General features: G+C 46.7%; 1 protein-coding gene across 1 annotated transcript; it reads right to left on the bottom strand.

The window, feature by feature from the left end:
- Nucleotides 1–21,890, bottom strand: LOC149348710 (dermonecrotic toxin SPH-like). The gene is made up of 4 exons (XM_089585886.1): nucleotides 21,854–21,890; nucleotides 15,166–15,403; nucleotides 1,048–1,285; nucleotides 1–327 (listed from the first exon to the last, which is right to left on the bottom strand). Exons 2-4 carry the CDS (start codon nucleotides 15,365–15,367, stop codon nucleotides 117–119), a joined length of 651 nt encoding a protein of 216 aa, XP_089442012.1. The 5' UTR covers nucleotides 15,368–15,403; nucleotides 21,854–21,890; the 3' UTR covers nucleotides 1–116.
- Between the last annotated feature and the right edge of the window lie 2,790 nt (nucleotides 21,891–24,680).

The following is a 24,680-nucleotide window of genomic DNA, read 5'->3' as shown; positions in this document are numbered from 1 at the left end:
GCAGCTTACTTAAGTGAACATTTATTCTGCATCTCAGAAAGCCGTACACTGCACACTTTCTTTTTTCATTGAATTCGGCACGCAAACACAGGGGACTCAAAACGGTCCGCTACATGCTAATCATTGACTCCGGGCACGATTGTGAGGTTGTCGTCCCCTAGCTTGTCATTGCCTGTCGCCGGCAACCTAAGAAAAGGTGCCCAGCCATCGAAATATCTCCACGGGTCGTCCACCATGGTGGCAAGACGGTGCGTATCGTTGAGCGCGTATTTCAACACGCCATGGAGACGACCAGGCCTGTTCGTTACGATGGCGTCCACTCCTCTCCTGGAAGAAATCACATAAGCGCACGCATGAAATAAATGAAGTCACCACCAAAAAGGCATCGAAACATGATATTAGATGACTGTAGCCTGAGCTCCTGGGTTTCTTTGTTTTCACACCCGGTTGCCTTTTTAAGCCGGGTTTTGCGCAGTTGTGAGGGGGTTGCGGCGATGTTAGACATTATGCAAACCAGCGTTACGTATAAATACTAAGGCATGAACCTAATAGTCAATAGATTTATACCGAGATGTTTCATGGTAATCAACTGCATTGTGACAAGGAGGAGCTCCAGAAGACGAAGTAAAGAACAGTCGGCAACAACAACAAATAGCGGTGAGACCCAATGGTTAGACTTCACGGTGAAACCGACCACCAGCGTCCCTGTATAACGAGAAAGCGATAGAGGGCAGCACCTGGGTCAGCCGACACATTGTTCATGCAACGCGAAACCCTAACAGTAGTCAAAGCAGACACCAAGCTTAGATCGGTATGACTGGTTCTCGTTGAATGAGCTGCGTCAAGCCGTAGCTTAGCCCACGAATTTTTTTTATGCTTATTCGACAACAGGAAGATTCATGAAAACCAGTCAGTGACGACTGCAAAGCTTGTTTCAACTTGTGCAGCAGGCTCGCATTTAGGGGAAACAAAGCCACTTAACATTGTGGAGTCATCGGCGAATCGCAGTCAAGCTAAATACGACGGCCGTGGTGTCGTACAACTTACTGGAACGAGCGTTTCATGGCCACAGGAATATCTACCACCCAGTGGTAGACCTTCTGAGCGTAGCGGTTTTCCGCCTCAGTGTCCCGCGCGTCCAGGGTCCATTGCAAATCTCCCGTGGTCGTTCGCTTCAACGTGCAGGTAGAGACGCCTTCGCCTTGCCAGTAGTTACCCGGCAGACCTAAATCCTTGTACATCCACCGGAGTCTCCACAGTTCTTTCTCATCGCGCGCATCGAATCCTGCGACAGAGGAAGGCTCTTTAAAATTTTATAGATTACCGGAGTCCCAACCCTACGCTTGGAATTGCATGTCATATGAAGAGCCGCCCACACAATTACGACCGCCACAGGGGGTATTGCTAAACGGAGAGCTGCATATAAATATCGAATCCTAAGGGGGCTCACGCGAAGCGAAGAGTTGCCAGCAGCAACGACAGAGGGCGCGGTGGCGAACGACGTAAGGAAGAGATTGAAACGGCCGCGTACCCGATTAAAACGCACGAGAGAATTTTCTGCCGTATTTCTGTCGCGCGACACACCTCTGTGTCGTGTGACAAGCGTTCTTGTCGTACGTTGTGTCATGCAACACCGCCTCGTGTATTGGGTTCTGTCGCACGACAAAGGTGTCTGTAGTCGGAGGAGGGGGGGAAGGGGGGTGCGATACGTGGGCACAAACATCGAAACCGATTTTTGCAAAAACAAATTCCTACCAGAACAGTTTTTTCCCTAAAACAGTGAATGAATCAAACAAACTACCACCGACCATTTTTGAATCGAGTAACTTTCTATCAGAAATGGAATGTCTTTTTTTTTCAATTAAAGGCGCCTTGATTGCACTGTATTCTTGATTTTTCTTTTCTTACCTGCCATTACTAATGTACAGTGTCATTTTCTCAGTCTTTCTGTAGTAATGTCTCTTTACGTTGTACTTTTTTGTATTTTGAACTGATGTCCTTTTTCTTGTATAGTTTTGTTCCCATATTTTTTGTGGACATGTATTCACTTGTTGCAGACTTACTAGTGTTGAATTTCTGGTGCTATAGCCTTTTTACTTTGCACTGTTTGTAAAATGCCCCTCCTGCTAGGGCCAAAGCATTGGCCTGCAGTATGGTTAAGTAAATAAATAAATAAATAAATTATATGCACAACCGGTCGCACTGGCACGAACGGGGGAAACGCGGGCGCGAAGCTGGTGGGTTTGATCAAACGTTTAACAGTCCCGAACCTCAATTTCCTGTCGAACCCCCTAGATGAAAATCCCTACCGAAAACTCTTTAATTTGGAGAATTCCACGGCAGAGCCCTTATGGATTACGTTCACACCATAATAAAAGCAGACAGCAGGCGTCGCTTATAGGAAGGAACACCAGTGCCGGTGCTTGACACTAGGGAGAACTCACTCGGTCATAAGAGATCTTAAACAAAGGCACTGCGAACGCAGCGCCCACCCCGTACGTACTTCAATTCTGGTTTCTTTGCAGACATGAAACACTTATGCACATCATATGCGCCCAATACCAAGAACACTGTAGAGAAGACTGGCTCGCGCGGGCGCCGCAACCACCGTCGACATATCGGCCTGCCGGAGCAATACGGTCGTCGCGCCTTGCCAGAAGCTGATTTCGTTCACTCAAACCACGGTTAAGAGCAGCACAATCGTAGCGCGCGAATGCACTGGTCGCGTGATTTTTCTTTTTATTTCGTGGAATTTCTTTGGAGCTCGGAAAAAAAATACACGTGAGGATTTCTTTGTTGAAAATTAATGGAATGGGGGTTTCTGAAGGCGCTTTCCAACTTTGCTATTCACATCTGCTGTCTAAAGTCAATATTTACGCATCTAGAAAAATTATCTTAATTGCAAAAGAAAAATTGCCTATGGTGTGCAAGCCGGTTGGTAGCTGTATGTAAGTGGTTTCCCTGGCATATCTCAAATATCTTATTTTTTAACCCTTGGCTGAAGTTAGCGTGGACACCCTGTATATCGAAGAATGGGCTTCCATTACGTCTCGCATTTTACATTTATCTGCTGAGTGCTTGACTCTATTCTTTTAATTTGTGTCGTCTCTTATTGTAGGGAAACCTATTATTAGATCCTTACTCAGCTTAGCGCCAAAAATTCTTTCTATACCCACAGCCATCTTCTTGTATTCACAACAGGCAAAGATATCTCAGTAAGCCATCCATTGGTAGCATTCAATGAAAACGCATGCGGAACTTATCGAGCGAAGTCAGATGGGAACAATGCGGAGAGCCAGGCAACATCCTCCGGCAGTAGCCAAATATAGCGAACATAATATAACGGCTTTCGTCAAAGTTTGGTGTTTCACAGTTACTTAGTGACTGCTTTGCTCTTTTCGTTCACTGCGTCATGTCTTTTATTACAGCCGCAGCTGTTATTAGATCCCTTACGGTCAACTTCTGTACAGATTGTGTCTAGTTTTAAAACCCTGGGTGTCATTTTTCAAAACACAATGTCATGGGATGCCCACATAGATTATATTACAAAAAAACTATCACAAATAGTAGGCATTGTTTCGCGAAATCGCCATGTATTCCCTCGCCACATTCTGATGCTGATTTATAATGGTCTTTTCTCCCCTAGACTTAATTATTACCACTTGGTATGGGCATCGACTGCTAAATCTAATATAGACAGAGTGCTCATTCTCCAAAAAAAGTTTTTAACAGCTGTCGAAAACGTACCAATGCACTACCACACTCATGAATTATTCAAAAAATACAATGTAATTCCAGTAACAAAATCCTATGACTACCGGCTTTGCAAGTTGTTCAAACAAGAAATTAAATGTAACAATTGTACTATTAAGAACATAGCTCAGCTAGAAAATAATGTAGATTCATACCAGACGCGTCACTTTGAACCATGGAAGGTTAACACAAGTAGAACTACATGCGGTCTACAAATGCTGCAAAACAAGTTACCCCGATTACTAAACAGTTTGCAAGCTAAAAACATCCAACTCGGCAATACAACTTTCAAAGCACTGCGCGATCTTTTCAAAACGAAGTAAATGTGATTTTGTGTCTATAATATTTCCCCATGAATGTATTAAAAATGTGAGTACGTGTTACACTGAAATGTGGTAACAGAATATATGTCTTGCGTATCTTGTAATATGTTGTATTTTCACTTTTTTTCTTCACATGTGATAAAATATGCTGTGTATAAACTTTTTCTTTACGACATTCCGCCAACTACCAATGAAAGGGGGCCTGCGGCCCTGTCAAGCTGGCTTCTGGCAGCTTTTTCTGCAGGCTTCTTGCATCATGTAATGTGATGTGAATAAACTTCTTCCTCTTCCTCTTCTTCCTCATCTTCCTCCTCTTCCTCTTCTTCCTCTTCTTCCTCCTCTTCCTCCTCTTCCTCCTCCTCTTCCTCCTCTTCCTCTTCTTCCTCCTCCTCTTCCTCTTCTTCCTCCTCTTCCTACTCCTCTTCCTCCTCGTCTTCCTCCTCTTCTTCCTCTTCCTCTACTTCCTCCTCGTCTTCCTCCACTTCTTCCTCTTCTTCCTCCTCTTCTTCCTCTTCCTCTTCTTCCTCTTCTTCCTCCTCTTCCTACTCCTCTTCCTCCTCTTCTTCCTCTACTTCCTCCTCGTCTTCCTCCACTTCTTCCTCTTCTTCCTCCTCTTCTTCCTCTTCCTCTTCTTCCTCTTCTTCTTCGTCTACGTCTTCTTTTTCATCTTCTTCTTCGTCTTCTTCTTCGTCTTCGTCTTCTTTTCGTCTTCTTCTTCTTCTTCGTCTTCTTTTTCGTCTTCGTCTTCTTAGTCTTCTTCTTCGTCTTTTTTTTCTTCTGCGTCTTCTTCTTCGTCTTCGTCTTCGTCTTTCTCTTCTTCTTCGTCTTCTTCTTCTTCGTCTTCTTCTTCGTCTTCTTCTTCTTCTTCTGCATCTTCTCTTTTCTGCTCCATTGCCGTCGGTGTCCGCAAACCCATCTGGTGGCACCTACAGGTAAAAAAATGGCTGAGGCTTAGCTTAGGTCAAGCCTAGTCAGATGCGAAGCATATTGTCGCCGAGTTGCATATCGAGCACGCCGCTTGGCTAGACGTTCTTCACGCTCTTCATCAGTCTCTGTAGCACGCCGCAACTTTTGCTTCTCATTCCAACGAGCAGCCCTGTCTCCAGGAGGCATCTCTATCCCGTGGTGGTGGTGGTAGAAAACATTTATGTACAGGTATAATACAGGAGGTTATGCATGAGCTGACCCAGAGGGGGCCAGCCCTTACAAATACTAGGTGGAGGTCCCTAGTTCAGGACCCCAGTGGCATCGGCCGCCGCCCAGGCTCGCGCGACCAAGGCCCGTTGGGCCTGCAGGTCAGAGCAGCCGAGCAGGGTCGCCTCCCAGTCCTCCCGGGTTGGGTTGGGGTGAGGGGGGATAGCAGGATTGGAGGGGCAGGCCCACACCATGTGGTAGATGTCCGAAGACTTCTCCGCACAGTGCGGACAGCTGCCCGATAAAGAAGGGTCGAAGTGTTTCAGAGCTGCCGGGCACAGCAAGGTATTAGTATACAGGCGGAGCAGAAGCCGCTCCAATCTGGCCATGGTCTTTATCCCCGCCCGTGTAAAGGTCTATCCCGTGTACGCCTAGCAGAGGCAGGCGCACCCCGCTCACATGGGCCTTGAGGGAAATGAGGCAGCTGACGCCGCCGCCCGCGCGCTCTCTCACCGGACATTCCCCTCCGACCCTGACGATCAGGAGCTCGAATTTATTCCAGCTTACACCTTCAAAGACATCATTTTACTCTATCAATCTGGCCATGGTCTTTATCCCCGCCCGTGTAAAGGTCTGTCAAAGGCGGAGGAGCGGCTTCTGCTCCGCCTGTATACTAATACTTTGCTGTGCCCGGCAGCTCTGAAACACTTCGACCCTTCTTTCTCGGGCAGCTGTCCGCACTGTGCGGAGAAGTCTTCGGACATCTACCACATGCTGTGGGCCTGCCCCTCCAACCCTGCTATCCCCCCTCACCCCAACCCAACCCGGGAGGACTGGGAGGCGACCCTGCTCGGCTGCTCTGACCTGCAGGCCCAACGGGCCTTGGTCGGGCTAGCCTGGGCGGCGGCCGATGCCATTGGGGTCCCGAACTAGGGACCTCCACCTAGTATTTGTAAGGGCTGGCCCCCTCTGGGTCAGCTCATGCATAACCTCCTGTATTATACCTGTACATAAATGTTTTCCACCACCACCACCCTTGTATACCGCCGCTCCAGCATCACGTGTTCACTACAGCGCACCTAGCGGCAGAAGCAGGAAACACATTGGTCGCGACGCCTCGCGCGACGGCGCGAGCTGGGGCCCCGTTTCTCATCTGCTGTGACGTCACGCACCACGTGGTCATCCTTGGTCACGACGCCTCGCGCGACGGCGCGAGTTGGGCCCCCGTTTTTCATCTGCTGTGACGTCACGCATCACGTGGTATGACATGGAGGTCACGAAAGATCAATGGTAACGACACCGCCGCGCTCAGGAGCTGGGTTGGGCTATTTTAGTATGCTTCGCATACAACGCACTTGCCTACCTTCTAGACTAGCACGACTCACTCGGCTCCTCCAGTACCACTCGAAAGAGAGGGCGCATGGTGCAAACACTGCTCCACCACTGTGATTGCTAGTGCTTAGACCACGCACACTACAATAACAGCTCTAGTATATCGCTAGTATCCGCCGCGGTGGATCACTGGTTAAGGCACTCGGCTGCTCACCCCAAGGACGTGGGTTCGATCCCGGCCGCGGCGGCTGAAATTTGGTGGAGGCGAAATTCTAGAGGCCCGTGTACTGTGCGATGTCAGTGCACATCAAAGAACCCCAGGTGGTCGAAATTTCCGGAGCCCTTCAATACGGCGTCTCTCATAGCTTGAGTCGCTTTGGGACGCTAAACCCTAACAAAACAAACCAAACCTGATCACAAGCCAGCTATCGATCGATCATTGTCGTTAGAAACGTGTAATCGTCCCGTGACTTTTGTATCTGCTTTGAAAACAACACACGAAGTTCTTTCTGCGAATAAAACATCAGTCATTATGCCAGGGCATGTTCTCTGTGGTTTATCCTTTGCCTCCTGAGTGTCTGCGCTCTGTTAAGCTAAACAACTGACAGTCGATTACTATAGCCAGCAGTTCGAGGTTTGTGCGCAACTTTTCACACACCACCTGCCATCACTGGCATGTGCATGGAGTGTTACGGTGCCGCCACCCTCCGGCATCTTCCTGTGGCACCCACCTTCCAGGTGTCGTTTCGCCCCGCTACTTGTAGAACCGGTTACTCCGGCAACCGACGACGACGCGGGAAGCACGAACGGGTGCCTAAGAGGTGCGCTTTAAATCTGAACGCTGTATCTCTGAGCATGGTGAGTATGTGTAGCGCCTTTTCCCTGTACTGCCGCGAGGGTTGTTTTTTATTTTTTGTTGTTGTTCTTGTGGTTCTTAATCAACCTCGCCAGCTCACGACTTTATCGCTTTGCCTGGGACTTGGGAAGCGACCAGGTTCATCTTGAATGATCGCCGCCACACGCATGGCTTGTACAGCGCTCGAACTTCGTGCCGTCTGTGCTCCGCAGGGCACACTGTGACGTCTAGCGGCAGCGCCTGGTTCGAGATTGTGCACCTCTGAGTGTCGTCAGAGCATCAGACAAATGCTGTCTCGATCCAGTCGCCGCCGCTAGACGTCGCGCTGCGCCCTGCGGAGCGCCGACGGCATGGAGTTCGGGTGCTCTAAATAGTTCTGTGGACGACTGTACATTGTTCGAGGAGGTCGTCTTGTATCAAATCTTATATCTTATATATCTTAGTTTGCATCTTTTATCGAATCTTTAATTCAGAGCGGCCGAGAGCAGCGAACATTTCTTCTTCGACGACCGCCGACTGCAACTGCCGCTATCGTCGCCGCCGAGTTCAGTAATTTGCGGGTGCAAGACAGCCTATAAAGAGTTCGTTTAAGAAACACTTCTGTCCGCTCGTGCAGCATCTACGGCATCGTCACCACTACGTGTCCACTAATCAGGATGCTGACGTGACATTCTGCTATGCACCCCCCCCCCCCCCCCCCCCCCCCCCAAGGTGCAAAAGCAACGGCCCTTCTGTTCCGCCTGCTAGGTGGGCCGCCGCCATTATAACTAGTGACCATGTGAAGGCGCGGAAAAATGGCTGGACGCGTTCGACTGTGTGGGTAAACTGAAATAGGAAATCTCAGGAATATCTCTTTCTCATTACACGGCCTGGCCGTAGATGGTTCGAAAACCGCGCAATCTCTCTGGTAAGCTGGGTACAGTTAAAGAAAGGGCTCCTTCAGCCGCTCGGAAACTTCGTGCGGAACGAAACATCCGAGCTTCTAGTCGTGCCGCGGGACCAGCATCCAAACTAAAAAAGTCGTTAGCTTACATAGGTGTGATGACGGGCATTTTAACGTGATACCGTTTAGGGCCCAGTATGCCAGAAAAGCCGGCGCTGACTTCGCCGTCGTGGTTGTTTTCTAGACTTCGAACGTGAAAATCCCCAAAGAAGCAGATAAATTTAAAATTCGCATAAATTAGTGTTCTAGCATGGGAATGCTCGCAAACCTCTTAGACTCTTTCAAATAAGCAAAACAATTTCAGTTAAGAGTAAATTTGGCTAAAATAGGTGAGAATCGAACTAATTATCTTCGGATCGCGGGACGGACACGCTACCATAAGTCAAACCGGCTCATTAGCTGAAGATGTATAAAGGTGGCCCTAGTGATAGCTTTAAGGTCTTTAACTTGCTCATGCGGCTTATGAACATGCACTGACGTGTGCATGAGTACTTATGAGTATGCTAATTAAGAATTAGGCACCTGGGTAACCGTGTTGCTCTATCACGTTCTACTCTTCAATTCGAAGCTTAAGCGTCCGTCTAGTTTCTCCAACGACACGACGCCGCCGTGGCCGAAGTAAAGAAAGTGATGCTCCTAATGCGCGGGGTTAAGAAACAACATTTCGCTGGCCAAAAATGAACCCCCTCCCCCCCTCAAATTCTTCGCTGCATTTGCCACTGAGGCGTCGACGATCTAAAAGAGCCAGGGAGCACAGGCTGGCCAATAAAACGGGGAGACGCAAACTTTTGCTCCAACTTTGAAAACTTGCTCAAGCAATCACGAACTACAAAACAGACAGTGTACTTATAAACAAACAGTGGTAATCAGCTGCATTCCGCTTTTATTTATTCCTTGTTGGGCACACCGGACACCCAATGGAAAGATAGCCCGAAAGATTATGTGAGTAAGCAGCTGAAATTTCTATCTCTAATGTGAGTAAGCAGCTGAAATTTCTATCTCTAATAAGTATTGTTTTCTCGTAAAGCGTATTTAAATCAGATCCTTAAATTGTGCGGCTTACGGACTATAAGCGGCAAACGTTTAAGCAAGTCTATCTTTACACTATATTTGCATACGGGTCGCTTTCAGTTGTGTTCCAAACTAAACCTTATCTCTTTTTGAATAACACTGCTTTACGCTGCATGCTACTCGTCGAATAATTATGAGCAATGAAAGATAAAGAACATTATGAAGAAAAAATTCAATTACCTGGAGACAGACAAACGCAGCTGTTGAAAAAACTTTTTGATATGCTGGGTATTGTGTAGGAAAAAATGCCAGCCATCGCTGAAATTCTTACCGAGCTTGTTGATCATCCCTGGCAAGTGATCGGTAACCGTTTTTTTCGCGCCACGGATTATGTCTATGTCTCCAGCAAGTTTCACTGACAGAAGAACGTTCATTGCATTGAAATTATCAACTGCAGAAAGAGATAGAAATAAAACCATAATTCGGGTCAGCTGTAGTAAGCGAACGATTGGGTGAGTCTCTTCGATTTTTCTTTTACAACAGCGACACACAAAAGATCTTTTTTGAAACGGTCAACTTAAAGACAGTATTGGCACTGGAGTTTCTTGTTTCGAACAGAAGGTAAAGTTGAACTCCTTCGCAGAAAAAAAAACATGGCGAGGGCAGTGAGGAATACACAGACCGCATACGCAAGACCACCTGCTGAAAGTCGCATATTCATTGCCGTTTACGCCAAGTGGCTTATGCTTTAACCAAGCTGTGTCATCATGCAAGTCTCAGGACTCTCTTTGGACGATCGCCACGTTTTAAAGCGCTCAGCAGTGGACGATCGCCACGTTTTAAAGCGCTCAGCAGTGCGTAGGGTCTGTGTCTAACTTTGGGAACACTTGAAGACTGTTCCATTTCCTCAATGGCCATAAGCATGATTTCGACCTAAAATCTCAAAGCACAATCAGGCACATACCACCGACAAACCTTATCGCACTATCGCTGCAGAATCAAACGCGAATACAGTCTATGAACTCAGATCAAGTTTTAACCAATTTTGTTCAGTAAATCATCTTTCTACGAGCAGCGTACTTATTAGTGTATATTGCATATTTCTCTCCAACTGATAACCTGCTTTCCAAATTATTGTATAACTTTAAATCTTGAAAGATAACACATATCCGTGTTCTGCTATGAATTCGACTTGACATTGCAGTGTAGTTTGCCGCTACCTTGGGAAATCAGAGGAGTGTTCTCTCTTAACTACTTCCTGTACATTGCAGGTCTAATCAGAACAGGTTCGATGCTATGAAAGTTAAGTTTATCGACAGCTTTATCTTGCGACAAGTGCCCTGAATCTCGATCACAGGTCACTCAACTGAGTGATCTGCTGCGGAAGAACTGATTCTACGAATCTGTCAGAGCTTTATGGCGTTATTTTCCTGATTCGAGTTATGTTAAGAAAAGATATCGTTTCAAGGGATGTTGAGCTCACAGTGTGTCTACTCTAAGGATGAACTCTATGCACTGTAATTTTGATAATGAGTAGGAACTCTTCCCTGAACTCTGGGAACTTAGTATTGGAATGAAAACTGAAAACATTCCGATACTTCAAAAACAAAGGCCACTTAGCGGCTCTACAAAAGATTATTACAATCAATCTCAAGCTATTACTACGAATGAAGCAAGTAATCTTGCCGCTTTGTACAGGAACAGCTCAGGCTACAAGCCAGCTATGCATCTACTGAAATCTCAAGCAAATATTACATCCTATGGTCGCGCCAGCGAGAGTACAGCCGTGGCATGTTTCTGAAGCTCCAGAGTTTCGGCTTTTCAGTATCTGTAATTTTGTGGACTGCAAATCATTCACATCTGCCGAAAAGTCTTATGCCCTGAGGCAATCGACATCGCATTAAAAAAAAAAAGATAAATTTTGAGCAAGAAGGAGTAGCATCTTCTCATCAGACGTGATGAAAACTCGGTTTTTGGTTATTAGTCAAAACAAACTTCGGCAGTACTCATCCGTGGTCGAACGTAGACAAAATCATCACCATCAGGCTGAATACGCCCACTGCAGGGCAAAGGCCTCTCCCCTGTCTCTCCATTTAACCCTATCCTTTGTCAGCTGCGGCCACCATATCCCCTCAAACTTCTTATTCTCATCCGCCCACCTAAATTTCTGCGGCCCCCTGCTACGCTCGCCTTCTCTTAGAATACACTCCGTTACCTTTAAGGACCAGCAGTTATCTTGCCTTCGCATTACACGCCCTGCTCAAGCCCATTTCTTCGTCTTGATTTCTTCTAGGATGTAATTAACCCAAGTTCGTTCCCTTCTGGTCTCTTAATGTTAGACCTACTATTTTTCTTTACATAGCTCGCTGCATTGTCCTTAAGCTGAACTGTTGTCGTTAGCCTCCGCGTTTGTGCCTAATAGGTGAGTACCGATGAGTGCCATAGGAGCATAAGTTCTGTCTCAAAGACCTTTGCGTAAGCTCTGTGCTACAGTCTACAGTGCCAATAGAATAAAGCGAAAACGTCTTATGACGCATATTTAGTATAACATAGACTCGGAAAAATAATTTTTAACCCAAACAAAAATATTGTTATGGTGAAGCGCAGAAACTTAATATGTATTTGCTCGCTGGGAGCCCGAAGCTAATAATGATGAAGCCACCGACTTAGAAAGTAAGTTACTTTTTGTGCCGCTATTGTCATACCATTCTTCAAAAAGAGGCTACTGGGGAGCATAGTGAGCGCTTGTGACCTTAGCACTGAGGCTGTATAACTGACGCGTTAATTTGAAACTCTGTGAGGGGAGATGTGCATTTCAACGCAGGCCGAGTATGCCGCAGACATTAGGCCTTTCGCAAATTGTAAGAGCACTTTAAATTGCCGCTCGCTGAAATTCGTTTAACGCATTAGTATTAGATGCAATACGGCTTTCGGCAGAGGGTTTAAAAATGTGATTTTTTCTAAAAAGTGACTTCATGTGAGTTTTGTTTAATTGGTACTTCACTGTATAGGTAGACAAATGCATATATAAGTCTCTAGAAATAGTGAATAATTTTTAAACGAAAAATAAAGAGATAATGAAGTAGAACCAGAGTGTACCCTATGTTTGTTTTGTTGCCTCAGTGATTAGAGTATAGCAACTTTCGCAGATGCAGGTTTCCGATCAACAGTTGCCTCAGCTCACTATCTAATCGGTATCGCTGAATGGTGATAATCACTTTCTAAGTCTGGTTGCCGCATCTCGGTGCCTTCTTCACGGTCGTGACAGATTCGGAAACGCAAGTGTTGTTTCTGATAATTTTAAACGCAAGGTATTCTTTCCTACGCGTTCAGGCACGCCCCGCACATAACAGACCCGTGAGCGCTATTGCTTGTCTGTGTTGATTACTTGGCACTTTTCGCGAGGAAGATAACCACGTTCTTGTATCGCTTCTTACCTCCTTCCCAAAGGAAGCTGATAAGTTGGAACGCAATATTTTGACCCACGCTAAACTTAATGTCCTTTCCAAATTGCTCGGTTTTTAGGGCCAGCACGATGAGGCACAACTTGCTGCCGTATTTGGCTTCATCTGAAAAGCACAGTTTTCACTTAAAAAGATTGGTTATGAACGAAGACCAGCATTCATAGACAACTATGGCGTGTCTTCAGAGATAAACAACTTGACCCCGTTTTGAAATTTTAAAAATGGTTGCACAGCCAAATATTTTTTCGTTAAGAGCGTATAGCCCCTTTTGTATACTTCTCAGCAGTTCACTTTCGAAAGAAAAAAAGAAGGAAATAAACGTGAAGAGAGAGAGAGAGCCATATAAGGTCACAATTCACATATACTTACTACCCTGTTAGCTCATCTCCAACTTCCTCCGCGTACCTCCTCTCCCCGTCTTTCATGTTACGTTTTCTAAGAACATGTTAAAGCTTATCTCCTTTTAATAGCCCTTCAGCTGCGCCTAGTATTAAAGAAAAAACAAGTTTTGCGCTGTTCGTGGAAAGACCCCGTTTTTGACCAGAACGAAACGCACCTCACTGTTGCCAGTTGTCCCTGAAAGGGTGCACTTTGAAGCTGTAATTTTCTGGCATGTTAAGACTCGTTTTGAAAAATATTAAGCGTCGAGTGTATGCAGTAGGCTTCCGCGGACACGTTTATTCAAGCCCTAAATATTTCTATGGATTCAGGATGTCGAACTTTGTGAAAAGATAAAAAAGCTGTCGTGAAGCAATGCTAAACTGAAGCTGCACTCCGTATTGAGTAACCAGCAGCGCTGAAAATCTTACACGTGCATCAAATCACGAAAGTCTTGTACCAATGGTAGTGCAAGGCTTTGACAAATAAGCGCAGTCGGACCAGTTCAGTGTGATGCGAGTAAGTGCTAGCAAGATTGATACCTTGTTAAAAAAGATAACAGCATTGTTTGCGGGTTTTACCTAAGCTTTAAGGCTTGCCAACAGAAATTCTCGAATGAAGTGCAGAAACCCAGTAGAGTCCCAAGATCATGGTGTCTGCTTTTGACAGAAGGGTAGTCGTCTCACGAAGGATTTTCACCAGTTTCACCATGGTCGCAAAAGAAATCGCTGCCGTAAGGTGTTAACTGCCTGCAGCAGGAAATCATGAGGTACCTGTGGCTATATGCACTGAATTTAAAGAAATGAACTTAGATAACGGCTTATGATGCGAACCTTGTCAAGTAATATTCTCCTAAAACTCTGCAATGGACAATTCGTAGATGTGATAGCCATTGAAAGAGGTTTATACATGTAAAATGATTTTTTCACTTGATTTTGGAACCTGTGCTGCTCTGTTGTTAACTACAAATTAAGTCATGCAGCCTCTATTCTCTTTAGTATTCAAAAGTTTGGCAGACAACGTGAGCCCACCACTTTACGGTGGCAGTCAAGAAAACGTAAGCTGAGTTACGTGCAATTCAGTAGGCTCAAAGTAATTTTAGCCTCTCGATATCACCGGTAAGAGTGCAACCATCAATGGTAAGCCCTTATTTAAGCCACATGAGGGCTCGAATTTTGCCCCGTGTGTCGGAACGTTTCAAGCGTCATAATATATATTGAAGGGAAGCTTTCGATCTCAGATTCGTTTATCGTAAGCGCTAAAAAGAAATTAGAGAAAAATCTTTAGGTCTGATATTGGCAGAGTTCCACCAAAGAATGCGTCCAGGATGAGACAGATACATATCCGTTCGAATGACACAAAGCCCTGAACCTTTCAGAGCATTACCCAGGGGCCATCTTTTTTTTTTCCAGATACACGACGTGCTAAGGTGTCGTAGTGTTAAAAATGAAAATAATGATGTCTGCTTGTGCTGGGGCCGTCTCGCATGCTCATTTTAAGCCGTCAGCACAACCACTAGGCAGAGAGAAAAGCGTCTGCAATGAATACTCAATGACAAGCCATCTTTAAGTAGTCATGATTGCAGGAGAATGGAAGCACCTCTCTGTCGCGATGCTGAAGCGTGAAAGACCATATCGAGCACGTCCCATTCGACTCGGGTTTGCGGCTGGTAAGGTGACTATTGCTGTATGCTCACCACGTATATTTCCGGCTGATTTTACTTCCATTGCACTCTACCACTCGCCATTAGCACGTGCCCGTCATTTAAACAGTTTCAAACTGGATAATTTTAGTATCTCACCTTACGCAAGCAGTCGCACGAAATACTTCTTTTCCTCACCACCAAGTTTCTTGTCTGCAATTACCTCCGTTGGCAGCTCATTCGATACTTTCTGGCCGTTTGCCGGACTTCGCGTTAGTGAAAATTTTCTAAGTTATACGTTTTATTCTCATTCCGTGTGCTTAACTTACGAGTGCGGGTGGAATCTCTGATGTACTGGAGCATTGTGATGAAGTTTTGTGTCATTTTACAATCTTCCGATAAGCAGTTGCAGGAGGACTCTCCGTAGTGCACTTTATTTGCAGTGCCATTGCTCAGAAATTCCACATCCATCTGGATAGCATTAGCCCCGCGATCCATGGCGCTGTCAAGCTTGTCTATCGAGTTCACCATGTGGACTATGCTGTAAACGGGCTTCTTCACTCGTACCTGTGTTTAAAAAGAAATAGCGCTTATATTAGGCATGGTTGCTTATTGTGCTTATGTAGAAACTCATTCATACGATTATACGCCGCACGAGAACAATGAAAAGCAGTGGTTAAAGAGAAATTTCTGCGCCATTTCACCCATGGAAAAAGAAACCTTCCGAGCGTCATTTTACGGTCATTAGAACGGTGGACAATCTCGCAGTAGTAGATAGTTGCCAGAGTAAACACGGCAATAACACCTATAAAACGGCTGAAAGTAAATGAGAATAAGCTGTTGTTGTCATAGTACATCTTTGCTGCAAGTAATGCAATTAACACAACAAAATCAAACTGAAGAATGCTGAAGTGATCAGTAACATTCTCGTCAATATAAATGGTGCAATGAGACTCTAGAATTATTGGAGGAGCACTTCTACCGGTTAGGAAAGTAAGGTATTGTAAGCATTGTTCGTCAAACTGATCATCATCTCTCGATATTCATAATCGTCTAAAATCTACGTCTTCGTCGCAAACGCTATTCCTGTGGTCTGCAATAAATATTGCTCCGCGAAACCTCAACTGCACACGCGGTGGAGGTGGTTCTTGGTCGCTCTGCACCTCTCCTACCCTCTGGAGCTCCGTTCCGGTCGTCGTCTGGACAGTCCACCTGTCTTGATGGACCACGTCAACCCGAGTCGCTCTGCCCAGCTCAGCTCAGCCACCTGCATACTTCTTCTCAGCCCGGCTCTTGCACTGGCAACCTGGGATCAACTGGAACCAATAACCCTTCGCTACTGGGCCAGCATGCTTAGACTGTGAGCACTCGCCAGCGTGACCCTCCCGTTTTCGCGGTCCTCCGTTGTGGCGACGTTGAAGACCGGATGCAGCCGTACGACCACATAAACGCTTTCAACCGCTGAGACGCGTTCAGTGAAGCTAATCGAATTCTCATTTTATTTGTCCGATGTGGCCAAGACTTGGTTTCTCAACCATGAATACGCTATTTATGACTGATCCCTCTTCGCGTCGCAGATTCAGCAGGGCTTTGGGACCGTCGGAGCTGGCCCTGCGGTCTACAAAATAAAATTTGGCAGGTCGCGTTCCAATTCCAGGAGAGTCTTACCCATCTTAAATTAGCAACGCACTTGCTCTTTGCCGCTGCGTGAATAACAAAATGCCTGAAGCCGACCGCGACCGCCATGTCCTGAAAGGTAAAGGTTCGACCGCCTTCACTGCTCTCGCTGTCCGTAACCCATCCGCGATACTGGTCATTCGCAGAACGTGACAACACCTTGACGTCCGGCAGTCACTCCGGTTGCAAGAGATCCGGGGTTCGCGCCCCACTAGTGACGCAAAATTCTGCTCGATGATTCGCTCTATTATCAATGAAGAAGAAACTTCATGGCGGCATATCATCGCTTGCCGCCCGTTTCTTACCGTCTCCTCCTACCTGCAGTTTGCGTAACGTAATCAATCATAAGCTGGCCTCCTTCACGAGCCACATCAGCCAAGAACCGCTGATATCTCGCTGCGCTCCAGCGTATGCTGAGGTTGCTGCGAAACCACCTTCATCTTTCCTGTCATGCCGTTCAAAACACTTGCAGCACAACCGCGCCGCTTTTCTGCAAGACCTTCCACCCCTGCCTAACCTTCAGTTAGGCGTCCGCGTCTACCCCGTCCCGTTTGTTTTTATTGCGGCATTTCCTGGCCATGTAGTCCGTGTCTACTACAGGCTAATGGCGGCGAGCGTGACGATTACAGCAACCTTTCGGCACGGCATGTACCCGCAGTTTTTGTACAGCACGATCTGCGACTTTACGGTCCCTCGTTACTCCTCTTCCCCGCCGACTTCTGCTTACCGAGCTTCGACCGTAAGTTGATCGTGCGGCTGCTTCCCGTAACCTTTCTGTCACACTTAATCTACCTATCGCCCACCTCCTCACCTCTCGGAGAACCGCTCGGAAAAGAGACTTAAGCAGCTTTGAGAAGGTAAAACTGCACCACAACTTCATCCTATATGTTCTCATCTAGCCCCGTCCAATGTATTGTTCGTAGAGATTGAAGGAACCCTTGACGAAGCATTAATTGATACCTCCGTTGTTCTTTCACTCATTCGTTCCGACAAGTGTTTACATTGGTAAAACCTCGGCACTGCTCAGTCCAGTCTTCGTTTACGAACAGCATATGAGGCGCCGATACATCGCCCTGGACAGTGCACAGCTCAGAACACTATGAACGGCGTCCACCATCGGATCAAGTTTTCTGTGCTTTGTTCCTGTGCTCAACTCATTCTCGGCGTTATATCCTTTCAATAGAGTCCGCTGTGAAGTACGGCCCACCAACCATAGGGATTACTAATAACGACATCTAAGTCCTCTCTAAACGGACACATCCCCGCTTGGTTGCAGCCTCTGAACGTGTCCTGTATTCTGCATGCGAAGATATCATTCCATTTGCCTCCGACGACATTGCAGACGGGTAGGCATTAGTTGCACCGAGCCCGCGCTTTGTGTCCAGAAGAATTTTTATTGTTACGCCGCTTCGTTTCTCACGCGGTTGGTCTCTACAGGCTTCCTGTAAAACTACGCCTAAGCCTATTCTTCTTGGCAAAGGATTCACTGTTCCTTCAATCACCAAAGCCCCACCTATGACACTTCTCTCGCTTTACAAAGTCGCCCCACCAGCTTCCTTATCTGCTTTGCTAGAGAGAAGCTTTCCGCTACCGTCACCTCGACACCATCTCAGGCCAGGCCCAAGTATTCGTCACCGCTTTGGAGACGCACACCTCTTCCTATGACATCCATTCTGCAGTTTTCGGCATATCATGGGCAGCCACACATCTAATCGACACGGACGGTTCTGGGATCGTTCGTCGCACCTGCACCGAGCGTCTGGTTCCGAGCGCCAGGTTATTCACGCCAATTTCGCTGAAATTCTATATCTTCATATCATACGTCCTTCGGCCAGTCCTTGGTTGTCACCAGTCGTGTTAGTGCAAAAGAAGAATGGTTAGATATGTTTTTCGGTCGATTATCGTGCTCTAATTAATGTAACCGGCAAGGATGTTTACCCACTGTCACGCACTGACGGCGCCCTCCACTGCTTGCAAGGAACCAAATTTTTCTACAGTCCTTACCTGCAATCCGGTTACTGGAAATACCTCTGCTTCAAAATTACAAAGAAAAGACAGCTTTCATAACCCCGGATGGATCATATCAATTCATCGTTCAGTCTTTTGAGTTTTGAAACGCCCTCGCTCGGCTCGAGTGCATGATTTATACAGCTCTCCAAGGCCTCAAATGCAAAACTCTCCTTTTCCAGCTGGACCATAATGTCACCTTTCCGTCATCGATCTTCTGACCACCTTAAACGTCTGAATGAAGGCACTCGCCTTGCGTTCAATGCGAAAGAATGTCGCTTTGCCTCCAAATCTAGCAAAGTATTCGGCCGCCTCTTCGGTAAAGATGGGACATGGCCTGACCCGATAAAAACTGCTGCTCCTTTGCGTTTCCCCCGTCCGCCCTGTGCCAAAGAACTCCGAAGTTTCCTGGTACTCTCACACTAATTTCGCCGATTAATTCGCAAGTTCGCGTTCACGGCGTCGCCACTACACGGGCTTCTCCCTGCCGAGACAGCATTCAGTCATGTCTGAAAATTGTGAGGCAGCATTTGCAGAGCCTAAACCCTGCCGTCCAATTCAATACCATGCCATTTTGGCGAGTCCACTTCAACAATTCTGCTCACAGACTAAAGTGGGCATGGTCTTGGCGCTATCCTTTAGGAGCCACAAGCTTCATCCATCGAAATGTAATTGCCTACACGAGTCGCACGCTGACTCCAGCCGAGCAGGACCATATCATCACCGAGAAGGAGTGCCTCGCCATGGTCTCGGCCGTTCAAAAGTTTCGCCCCTATCTGCACGGCCAACACTTCGCGATCATAACCTACTACCGTGCTCTGTGTTAGTTGTCCTTAAAGAACCTGACAGGGAGGCTCAGGCGCTGGCTTCATCGCCTCCAAGAACGCGATTTTACAGTCAACTAAAAATTTGGTCAACAACAAATTGACTCCGATGCTCTTCCTCGTTGCCGGCTCACTTTACCGTCACCCCATTCAACATCGTCCCCTTCGACACCAGGGAGGCCTGACGATACACCCCCTCGTAGATTGACAACAGCACCCTTGCTTTCGTCTGCCCGACCATGTCCTTCTCCGAGCAGCAGTGAGACCCATACTGCCGAACATTTACTTATCGCCTCACCAGTGCTACGCAGTCCGCAACCGCTCAAATGTGGTGCCAACTCACCATTTTAAAATAAAGAATAACATGCTTCTTCGGCACAACCACAGCCCTTCGGACACTCTTGGGTTCGTGCTGTTCCCTATCCAGGCCGCCGTCAGCTTTTGCAAGCGTTTCATGATGATCCGACCGCTGGTCATGCTTGTAAGAGTCTTGTGGTTAGCAGTATCTTTAATCTCCACTGATAGTCTGATACTTAGTAAATCTACGATGGCGCGCGCCCGAAAGGCTTTCCGTCTGCAGCAAGTGAAAGTATCGAGGCATGCGCTCGAGTGCCGTGCCATGTCCGTTCTTAATTTTGGGAGGTCAGAAGAAGATATAACACCGTGATCGGTGCTCGCAAGCAATAATTTAGATGAAGTAATATTTTTCATTCATCTTCGCTGTCCCAAATTAGGATTTGTTTGTTTAAGTTAGCACCGCTATAAAGTAAAAGTTCTGACTCTCATCACAATCAAGCTCAGGCTAGCCGGATGTAGAATCCGCAACTTTGTGCTCTGGCACTGACTGCTCGGAAACTTGCAACGCCTTCAAGTAATCTTTCGCAGAACGCTCATGTCCAAAATACACTTGATGTTGGCTTTCTCTTCAGCGTGTAGCAATTTTAAGGGGCCGAACGCGTTCTCGGCCCCTATCGCGAATGCTGCTATTGAAAGTAAATTCGTGAACACGGAAGCGGGGTTCCCTTCGAGCGGCTCCGCAGCGAAGGAGTCTCGCGAACTCAAAGTACGACCGTCCTCCGTGAACACAAGCTTTACTCGGATATACACAACTAAGCAGCGCAAGTAATCGGCCAATATTGGCAATGGATGGTTTCACTGCGGTCCTTTGTAGCACTGGCCTTTGCCAATGCATTTCCAATATTGGCTGTTTGTATTGTTTCACTGCGAACCTTTGTAAGACCGACCTTTGTCAATACACTTCCAATAATGGACTGACTACCTGGTTTGGTTTGGTTTAGTTTATGGGATTTAACGACTAAGGCTATGAGAGACGCCGTAGTGGAGGGCTCCGGAAATTCTGACCACCTGGGGTTCTTTAACGTGCACTGACATCGCACAGTACACGGGCCTCTAGAATTTCTCCTCCAAAGAAATTCTAGCCGCCGCAGCCGGGATCGAACCCGCGTCTTTCGGGTCAGCAGCCGAGCACCATAACCGCTGAGCCACCGCGGCGGCAAACTGTGTTGGTCAAATGTTTAGGGGCATCCCCAAGGGTGAAGTAGAATTGTAATAAGGGAGTAATTACTCATTGGCATCCACCCGAAAGCAGCCAAATGGCTACCCTCTCGCCCTGCAATAAGCTTGCCGTCCCGGTTAGCTCAATTGGTACAGCGACTGCTCCGGTGAAGCGGTAGTCCCGGGTTCGAGCCCCGGACCAGGACGAATTTTTCTTTAACTACGAAGTTTCTGAGAAAGCTCTATAGCTTTCCTTTGTAGCCGTTTGGCTGCTTTCGGGTGGATGTCAGTGAGTAATTACTCCCTTATTAGTGATTACCTGTGCTACTTGAGAAGGACAGAGTCTCTAGGAATCTTGCGCACAAGCCTTTTGTAATTTGCACCTATTGCATACCGACGATTCTTGAGGCGCGCATCGGGGCAGATTTTATCACATATCACCGCTCTAAGACACTGCTCTAAGATAAAACATACTTATATTTGCAAGCTTAACATTAGTGCACGAGATAATGCTTGCGCGAGTTAACCGTGTGAGATAAGCCAAAGCACCACTTTTCTCATTAAAGGGCATCGTTCACCTACCCAAGTCAGTCGCTTTGATAGTGCACGTGGTGCTTGCCACAACAACCGCGACGTACCCCATGATCCTTCTCAAGCGCTACACGTCACTGAACGCGATCGTACAATCAGTTAGTTCGTAAAACTGGGCATGAATGTGACTGAGCAAGCCCTGCGCCTAGCCCTGACTGCCTCCTATGGGAATACAGAGCAGTTCTTCAGGTGAAGGCGATAACACGGCGCCGCATCGTTTTCACATTGTCCGCTCCCAGTTATAGTCCATACTAAGATATTACTGAAAGCCTCTGGAAAAGGTAAAAGCCTTCCAGAATTTTCGCGAAGCGAAGCGGCGATTGTTAATATTAACCATTCATGTTAAGAGCCCTGAATGACTGTTTGGAGACCATGATGGAAGACGGAGTAGTAGTTCACTCACCGAATTTACTTGTACGCGCCGCAAGAAGGGCTCTGTGGCGATCTGTAACACAGCACCGAAAGAAATCCAAATTATCAAGCTCGTACAGGTGCTATCTTATCGCAACCACTAAAAAATTTGTTTTCTAAAAGGATAGGGTTAGTCCTAAACACCAAAGCCAACAAGCACTAAACGCCGCCTCATGCCGGCCTGTTAAAGATAATAAAACGCTTTTACCGTGATGCATGTCACATCTCTTGTGTTTAAAAAGTAATAGAAATTGCGAATTTCATTCCTTCAATTCAAACAGCCGTGCTACGAGCGCTGCGAAATTCTGATGGTCACTGTTTGGTATTTGGATTTGTAATGGCGCAGAGACACCGATCGACAAAGACCGCCAAGGCACAAGGTATTTTTCGTAACACAAAAATGAGGTCCACGACCAATTTTCCGAGCATTTCAGACAAGAGAAGCATAGCACTCGGGCAAGAGGAAGCTTGCACGCACTGTAATCGGGTGAAAATTCCAGCGACACTGGCGATCGAACTCCGCACTCCCTGCATGCGACGCGCATTCTCAATCCACTGTAAGCCATCGCTGCGGTTCTGACTTCTATGCACTCTCTCCAGCAGAAGCAGGCAAAAAGTTTAGATTGCCCGCCTTTTGGTTTTGGACAAGCGAACATGAGGTAACAAAAAAACACGGCGAACAGACGTTATCCAACACACCGGAAAAACGCTTTCCACCCCCAATGAAGACGAAAAATACATGAACTGTCTACTAAAACGGCACAAGTTTTGAGAAGAACATCTTGAAAAAAACAACCTCCTGACGAAAACTACACGCTTAAAAATAATAGACAGCAACGAAAAACGATAACGAGCTTTCTATATTATTTTATCCTGAATATTCTTCGCGAAATGGTTGGTCACTGCAAGCTGTGACGCCCAAAATGGCGACGTTTGTTTTCTGCACAAACTCACATTTATGAGACCCTTTCATTCAGTAAGCTTCGGGGCACCGGTCTGCCATTTCGCTCACCACACAGTGCCACATAGAGGTTTAAAAATTGCGAGGACACTTTCTAAAGTGTTGAGAGGCGAAAGCTGTGGACACTATGCCGTGACGACTTCCGGTGGATGCGACGTCACACCGTTCCCGTGTCTATATCGATTCCCAAGCTATACATCTTTCGGGGATGTTAAGTGTTCATTACGCTTAATTACACATTTTTCCATTTAATGTAACATAAATCCGACATTTTTCCGACCATTCTGTAACAATTTTCACTATGCCGTGATGACTTCTGGCAGATGGGACGTCACACTGTTCCCGTGGCTATATAGACGTCCGCGATATTTAGACGCAATTTCGACATTTTTGCCTATAATTAATTAACTAATTAGTGTGCAGTCATCAAACCTAGCTTCTAGGTCCAGTTTTTCCTCCTCTATCTGAACCAACCATTGCTTTTCTTCTATCTTTTTTTAGTTCCCGAGTTAAACGCGTGTGACACGCTTTGTTAACGGACGACAGTATGAGCAATTAAAGGCTTTCGCCTCAAAAGCTCTCCGATGAGCACGTACTCTTCCTTACTGTTCAGCCCCCGCGGTAGCTGAGTGTCTTTGGCGTTTGACTACTCATCTCAGCATTCAGGAATCGAAGCCAGCCGCGGCGGCCGTATCAGAAAAGTGCAAAAATTGCGCATGTTATGTGGCGAAGGAACGCGAAAGAAGTCAAAGCGGTCGAAATTCAACCTGAGCCCTCCACTACAGCACCCTGCTTGTGTTGCTTTGGGACTCTAAATTCTACTTGCCACATAGCGCATATTCGGTACTATAAGCTAACGCAGTTGCTCAGTGGTTATTGTGTCCGGCGGCTGTCGCGAAAGACACGGTTTCGATCCCGGAATCAGCGGTCGCATTTCGACGAGGGCGAAATGTTGGGGGCGTATGTACTATGTGATGACAGTGGGCCTGCAAGACCCCAAGGTGGTCGAAACTATTTAGAGCCCTCCGGTACGCCGTCCCTCATCACCTGAGTCGCTTTGGGGCACTAAACTCCATAGAAGCAAAAATCCTTATTACTGAATGAGCGGTGAGAAGAGCATTGGAAAACTGCGGCTATATATTGAACGTAAGGTTTAACGCCCCAACCCTGCATGTGGGCTTTGAGAGAGGTTGAAAAGTAAGGCGCCGAACAGTTCTGACCAACTGCGGTTATTTACTGTACTTGGCCATCGCACAGCACAGGGGCACTTGGGCATTTAGCCTTCGCCGTAAAGGACCCGTCGCGATCGACATCAGATCCCGCGAAGATAAGCACAGCCCCTGGAGGCCACTAAGGTATGGAGGGTGGTTAGTGAAGTAATGGGAGCACTAATTGAAATTAACAGAATGTTGTACTTACCAGTAGCAGATATAAAGTTTCAACTGCTCGTAACACCTTTATTGGTGGGAATTCCATCGGTCAATCTTTGCGCTGTTCGGCCGAGCTGAAGCACTGAGAAGTTCCAGAACGGTTGCTGCTGAAAATCTTCGCGCACAAGAAATCTCAAGGTCATAATTTATTGTGGCGTTCCACTTTGGGCATGAATCATCTTACATGGAATGGAACTGAATTCAAGTAATTTCGAATGCGTTTCTATGTGCTGTATTGTCACGTGGGGGTGACATCGCCGTCAACGACAGAAGAGCAGATGACGTGGCAGTGAAACGAAATCTTTACAAGGCTCGTTTCTACACAGATAAACTGAACAGTTCGGGGGCGGCGACAGCAACAAGCATTCTCGGCGCTCGTCGAACAGAATCAGCGCCTCTATCAGCCACACTCAGTTTAAGATACCACG

Source organism: Amblyomma mixtum, chromosome 4 (genome assembly GCF_055824585.1).
Source record: "Amblyomma mixtum isolate Tamu chromosome 4, ASM5582458v1, whole genome shotgun sequence".
NCBI lineage: Eukaryota > Metazoa > Arthropoda > Arachnida > Ixodida > Ixodidae > Amblyomma > Amblyomma mixtum.
The sequence above is the reverse complement of the archived record's forward strand: the minus strand, read 5'-3'. Positions and strand labels throughout refer to the sequence as shown.